The sequence below is a fragment of the Rhincodon typus genome, unplaced genomic scaffold (assembly GCF_021869965.1).
Source record: "Rhincodon typus isolate 14 unplaced genomic scaffold, sRhiTyp1.1 hic_rhity00011826, whole genome shotgun sequence".
NCBI classification, from domain to species: domain Eukaryota; kingdom Metazoa; phylum Chordata; class Chondrichthyes; order Orectolobiformes; family Rhincodontidae; genus Rhincodon; species Rhincodon typus.
In genome coordinates this window covers 1-6,959 of record NW_025977464.1, presented here as the reverse complement: position 1 = coordinate 6,959, position 6,959 = coordinate 1, and the positions used below count along the sequence as shown (strand labels likewise).

General features: G+C 53.6%; 1 protein-coding gene across 1 annotated transcript; it reads right to left on the bottom strand.

Annotated features, from left to right (window-relative positions):
• Positions 1–43: 43 nt before the first annotated feature.
• Positions 44–3,134, bottom strand: tcf19l (transcription factor 19 (SC1), like). Its single transcript, XM_048594615.1, has 2 exons — positions 2,840–3,134; positions 44–879 (listed from the first exon to the last, which is right to left on the bottom strand). Exons 1-2 carry the CDS (start codon positions 3,132–3,134, stop codon positions 44–46), a joined length of 1,131 nt encoding a protein of 376 aa, XP_048450572.1.
• Positions 3,135–6,959: the final 3,825 nt, after the last annotated feature.

Below are 6,959 nucleotides of genomic sequence, written 5' to 3'. Positions count from 1 at the left end.
TATGAAGGCTGAGAGGTCGAAAGACAAGTAAAGGTCTAAGAGATCATCCGGAGCCTGGGTCCTTCAACCTCCGGTAACAAGTGACACACGAGGAGTGCACAGGGACATACCCAGTGGGGGTGATGTGTGCATTCTCTATTGCATTTCGGGGGACGTGGGCACCGGGCTCCAGCTTGTGCTTCTTGAGGGTGGGCTGTTGTTCGGGTGACAGCGCTCGGACACCCAGAGTCAGCTGCCGGTACAGGTCTGCGTCCACATCCGACTCGGACTTGCAGTGCCGGCGGCTCGGGGCACTCTGCTGCACCTCGACCGTGAACCGCTGGATCTCCTCCTCCAGGTCCGGCAGGACGGTGTGAACGGTCTTCCGCCGGTGCTTGGTCACCGGCCGGTCGCACGTCCCCTGCAGGGCTGGGGCGGTGCCGCCCTGGGTGGCGGCGGCGGCGGCGGCGGCGGGGTGTCGCCGGGCAGCCGGGCACAGGGGGCGGGATCTGCCCGGGTCGCCCGCCGCGGTCTCCGAGTGCAGCACCACCAGCTGCGACCTCAGTTTGCTGATGCTGCCGATGGAGTTCAGGATCAAGGTGGCCCGGGAGGCGGCAGGGGCCCGGGTGAAGCTCCGGATGCGGGCCCGCTGCGGGGACAGGCAAACCGGCCGGAACCCGCCGGCTCTCTGCACCTTGCAGGAGGCGGCGGTGATGGCATCGAAGTCGGCCGGGCGCACACGGACCTTTTGGAAGAGGAAGTAAAACTCCGAGTCCTGCTGAGCGGCCAAGGAGCCTTCCGGGATGTTCACAGCATCCGGGTGGCCAAACGTGACAGTGTCTCCGTCTGAGAGCTCCGTCCTCTCGCCTTTGGCAATCCGGATGTCATTCACAAATGTACCTGCAATAACACAGCCGGTCAGTGTGAATCCTGCCTTCCTTCTCGTTTTATTTTTTTTAAAACCTCCCTCCCCTCCTTTTAAGAGTCATGCACGCACTTGAAACACAGCCAACCAAGTCCCCGGAATTAAACTAGCCCCACACTTGCCTGCCCACATCTCTCCCAACACCTTTCCACATGCCCTTTAAACCCGCACCTGCACCCACCCCTTCCTCTGGCAGTTCCTTTCCGCACACCAACTGCTCGGGGGTCTCCGTCATCTGAACAGCTGTTTCTGTTGCCCCTCAACAGAGACAACAAGGTGCAGAGCTGGATGAACACAGCATCCCCTCAATGTCCTTTTTATTTATTTATCTATCGGAAGTAACATCTGGAAGTAAAGTTTTGTCTCTCTCTTTGCCCACCCTTCTTCATATGAATAAACAAAAAAGACACAGACAGTCAGCTTGTGAGCATTCGACCAGGAAAAGGGGAGAACAGACGGGTCACAGATGTAGTAGCCTCCCTCAGGAGCCTCTCGCCTTCTGGGTTTTCTCCCCTCTCCCCGTCCTGCTTGGCCAGGGCGCATCTGCCTTTCGATCAGAACTGCAGCGAGGTCACCCACAGCACTCTGTTTATGGGGAAAACTGCAGATCTGATCCCACACTAAAACAGCATCATGTCTCCTTCCGATGAGCCATCTGTCACAGGTAGGAGGGCACCAGGACAATTCGCTTCGTTTCCCATTTTCAAACCGACAACACCCAAGGTAGACGTCAGCCAGGGCCCAGTGATGCGTTTGACTGGGGCGCGATCTGCCCACCTTCAGCCCCTCCACCGCCGACCCACAGCAACAGCAACGTGCACCATCTACACGATGCACTGCAGTAACCCAGCAAGGCTCCTCCGAGATAGCAGGAACTGCAGATGCTGGAGAATCTGAGATAACAAGGTGCAGAGCTGGATGAACACAGCAGGCCAAGCAGCATCAGAGGAGCAGGAAGGCTGACGTTTCGGGCCTAGACCCTTCTCCGACATCACTTTCAAACCCTACCACTGTAAAGGAGAAGGGCGCGAGGTGTATAGGAACTGCAAACTCCCCTCCAAGCCAGACCCCATCCAGATTTGTCACTATAACTGCTACTTGCTGCAGTTTCTCCCCTGACAGCTCTCCAAGATTGCTGCGGTTCAGGGCAGTAGCTAACCACCACCTCCAGGGGACCAAGCCTAGCCAACCACACCATAACCCCTGAATAATTAAATAAAAAGAGGGAGCTACTTATATTCCTCTCCCGCCAACAGAAATATGGCTACAGCTGTTCATCAATGACAGAGACCCTGAGCAGTTGGCAACCAACTGTTACACTGCAGAACAGTATTTTACATTAAAACGGCCTCAGATTTCTGATGCCACGCACTAATTCCTCCTGCCACCCTCTAAACCATCCTTTGACCGCATACTGCCCCACAGCTCCAAGACAAGAGCAAAATGTTACAGGTGCTGAAAACCTCAAACAAAAAAAACAGCAGAAAGAAACAGATTCCTGGTTTCAGCTTCACCAACTACCATCAGAACTCAGCTAAGGCTATCCCATGCCCCCATCCCCTTGTATCCTACCCCCATCTCTCCCATCCCCTATATCTCCATTGCCCTGTATCCCAACCCCTTAGCCCCCATTCCCCTGTATCCCATCCACTAAAACACCCTTCTCATTGTATCCTACTCCCTTACGCCATTTTCCCATATCACCATTCCTCTTTATCCTCCCCAATCACCTTTATCCACATTCCCCTGTATCCTCCACATTCCCCATACCCTCCCCATTCCCCCCCTGGACCCCCCTTCCCACTCCCCCCGTATTCTCCCATCAATCCCCGCCTCCCCCCGTATCCTCCCATTCTCCCCGTATGCTTCCCATATCACCCCATTCCCCCCGTATCTTCCCATTGTCCTCTAGTTCCATTCTCCCCCAGCCCTTACCATTGGTGCTCCTGTCGACGATGTGCACCCTCCAGTCGCCCCCGGCCGCCCCCCTCTCGGCCTGCAGCTCGGCGTGCACCCGGGAGATGAGCTCCTCGGCCCGCCCCGAACTCAGGCACAGGTCGGTGAGGTCGGCCCGGCGGCCGAGGCGGAAGGTGCAGCGCTGGCCGGCCGGCAGGAATGTGTAGAGGTCGCGGGCGAGTGTCGGCGCCGGGGCCTGGCCCGGCCTCGGGCTGGGCTGCGGGGCGGTGCCGATACGGAGCAGCTGCAGGCAGGGCTGCACCTCCGACAGCATCCTCGCTGGGTCGGTGTCGGGAGGGGTTGCTAGGTCATCAAAACCTGCGCTTCTGGGGGCTAGACCCCGATTGTTGGGTCATCAAAACCTGCACTCCTTGGGGCTAGGCTCCGATTGTTAGGTCATCAAGTCCTGGGCTCCTGGGAGCTAGGCTCCGAATGATTGGTCACCAAGTTCTGGGCTCCCGGGGGTAGGCTCCGATTGTTAGGTCATTAAATCCCGGGCTCCCGAGGGTAGGATCCAGTCACTAAGTCATCAAATCCTGGGCTCCCGGGGGTAGGATCCAACTGTTAGGTCATCAAATCCTGGGCTCCACAGGGTAAGGTCCGATTGTTAGGTCATCGAAACTGAGGCCCGGCTCTCCACCTCGGACCGTTGCGGTGGACAGTTGGCGCCACTGTAGTTGTTGTTGTTGCTGTTGTCTGTCCGGTGTTCCTCAGTGCGACCGACCGGTTCGACGACAGCCGCGGCAGACCAGCTGTCTGTTGTCTATCCTCTCTCTCTCTCTCTAGCTCTATCCTTCTGTTTACAGGAAGCGCCTTTGAAAATTGGCGCGCTGGAACGGCGGCCCCAAGTATCGCGAGATGATCCCCTCCCACCGTTGAGGGGTACAGGTTACTACGCCTGCGTGCTCGGAGGTGATGCCGGTTGGCTGGCCGAGCTGCCATCTTTGATACTGGCGCTCCGCCCACCCTCCCTCCAAGGTGCCAGGCAGAGTTGTCAGATTGCGCTCTACGAGGAATAAAGGGCAGGTCCGTATGATAATTACTGTCATGCATGTCATTGTGAGGGATATCACCGTGATTTTACTGTTGGTAATCTTACTGTGAGGGATAGTACTGTGGGTGATGTTCTAACTGGAAATGTAAACTGCTTTCCTCTCTCTCTGAACAGATGCCACTTGAACTGCTCCCCCTTTTTATTTGAGGGTTTGCAGAAATTTGCTTTTGGAATCTCTTTGTGTGACATTGGGTTGAAGAGATGACCCAGAAAGAGCAGAAGGTCACAAACTTGGGCCAGCAGTCACCCTGGGTCTGCAAGACTATAAGACGTAGGGGCAGACGTAGGCATTTCGGCCAACCCTGCCATTCAATGAGATCATTGCTGATCTGATAATCGCCATCCATTTCCTGTCTTGTCCCTGTAACCCTTAACTCCTCCAATGTGTATCAAGCTATCTCAGCCTGGAATGTAATTAGAGAGGCTTCCAGACCTCTGCGGTACAGAATTCCACAGATTTACTCCCCTCGGAGAGAAGAAATTTCCACGTCATCGCTCTCCTAACTGAGGGGTGACCCCTTATTCTGTATGTATGCCCTCTAGCCCTGGACTCTCTAACAAGGGGAAACAATCTTTCCAAATCAAGCCCCCGAAGAATCTTATCTGTTTCAATAAGATCACCTCTCATTCTTCTACGATCCAATGAATACAGACCCTACCTACTCAACCTCTCCTCAGAAGACAGTTCCTCCATACCTGGGATCAGCCGAGTGAAACTTCGCAGGGCTGCCTCCAATATATTTTTCCTTAGATAAGGGATAAGTGAACTGGTTTCAGTTAAGGAGGAAATGTGCTAATTGGAAAAGTTCAAACCAGTGCTCATATCTAGATACAACCATAAACATCTACTAAACACAAATTTGATGGAAACATTTATTCAAGCGCCTATGAAGTCAACATGCTTGAGGCATCCGCACTGTTTAGTGTGTGTTTGTGTGTGTGTATGTGTCTGAATCCAAAGACTGAGCAAATGAAGGATCAGACACTGAACTCTGCTGCTTACCAACCAGTGTACCCCAAACCCCAACCAGTCCTCCAGCCTATTCCAACAACCATTTTGAAACAAACAAATCCTCCCCCTCTCTGCCGAATATTTATGTAATATGTTCTGTATCCCTGTATGACTCGGTTAATTCCCATGGCTACATGATGACAGTGTTTTTGTCATCCATACAGTGTGGAGCTGGAGGAAGACAGCAGGAGACGCAGCACCAGAGAAGCAGGAAAGTCGACATTTCGGATCTGGACCCTTCATCAGGACTGGAGAGGGGGGAAGGGAGCTCAGAAATAAATAGGAGGGGTGGGGCTTGGGCAGGTAGGTGGGACAATGATTGGTGGATGCAAGTGTGGGGTGGTGGGGATTGGTCAGCGGGAATGGTGGAGCGGATAGATGGGAAAGAAGATGGACAGGTAGTATCAGGTCAAGGAAGCGGGCATGAGAGGGAGGGTTAGACATGTGATGAGGCTGTGGGTGGAAGGCTGGGTGTTTAGGCCATCAGGCTGTAGGCTCCCGAGGCAGAATATGAGGTGTTGCTCCTCTAGTTTGCGTGTGGCGTCATTGTGGCACTAGAGGAGGCCCAGGATGGACGTGTCACCCAAGGAGGGGGGAGTTAAAATGGTTCGACTGGAAGGTGCTGTTGATATTAGCGTACAGATGCAGATGCTCCTCGAATCAGTCTCTGAGTGTACATTTCGTTTAACCGATGTAGAAGAGACCACAGCGAGAGCAACGGATACAGTAGACCTGATTGGAAGACGTACAGGTGAATCCCTGTCAGACATGGAAAGTTTGTCTTGGGCCTTGGATGGAGATGAGGGGCTAGGTGTTGGGGCAGCACCTCCTGTGTAGCACCGAGGTACAAAACTTCAATTTGAATTCTGATGGAAGGTGATTAATCTGAACTCTGTTTCTCCACAGAAGCAACTTGATGCTGTATATACAGCTTGGTCCTTCCACTGCCCCAGAGATGTGTTCATTACCACATTGTAACTGGTGGGAGAGTGCAAAAATCTGCTGTTTGGGGATCCTACCAATTCTCTACTCCCTACTTTACAACAGAGAATGCGTCTGAACAACAAACACAATGCATTTCATTGACTGTGAAAGAACTGTACAGAGGCCAGTATCCCATCAACAAGTCACCCTTTATTTACATGTGCACAGTGTACAGGCTGTGACCAGCTAACTCGGAGTCAGTCCATTAAGTGAGGAGACTCTGTATCTCCTGTTTAAATCTGTCAGCCAGGGCTCCCTAAGTGGCCCTGGTTAACAGCCCCTATCAGGGATCTCATAGTCATTAAGATCCACCTAGTTCCAATCACTACACTAGGAAAACCATACAGGGGACGTTTTTGATTTTGTTGTTGGCTGATTTTTTTTTGTTCCCCGAGGCCCACGGCTATCCCCTGGGGCACCTGGATGGGTGGAACGGATTTGTGGAGGTGGAGGGTAATCGGTTTCCGGCGGACGGCTGCCCCCGGGGACACCGCTTGGTGGCTGGAGGTGGCAGGAATCTGTTTGCGGCGGACGGCTGCCCCCAGGGACACCGCTTGGTGGCTGGAGGTGGCAGGAATCTGTTTCCGGCGGACGTGTGTTTCTGGGACACCGCTGGGTGGCTGGAGGTGGCAGCAACCCGTTTCCGGCGGACGTGTGTTCCTGGGACACCGCGGTATTAACGGTCGGCCGCGCCATGTCTGAGAGGAGCCGGCGGCAGCTCGAGCCGGGACCGGAGCCACCGACAGCTTTCAGCGGCAGGCACCACGGTAAAAGAAAGAAAATATATATACAAATTTGAAAAAAAAACACTGTTCAAAGATGCAAATGGGAACCCTCATCTCCGCATTGCACAGGAGTAGATCCCTGGGGGAGAGATCTATAGATCCCTGAGACCTGGGATAGTAGATCCATGGAATGTAGACCTTGCTGCATATTCCAGGAATATTGAGGTGTCGATGGATCCTAGGAAATGAGAGATTTCTATGGGCCCCTAAGATATAGAGAAAAAGCTATAGGTTACGAGGATGCAAGAAAGATCTTTAGATCCC

What these genes read in the sequence shown, in the direction of transcription:
- tcf19l (XM_048594615.1), bottom strand. Translation starts at nt 3,134, where the DNA reads ATGCTGTCGGAGGTGCAGCCCTGCCTGCAGCTGCTCCGTATCGGCACC. An exon ending in CGTCGACAGGAGCACCAATG is followed by an intron (nt 880 to 2,839) that starts GTAAGGGCTGGG and finishes GTGTTATTGCAG; the next exon opens with GTACATTTGTGAATGACATC.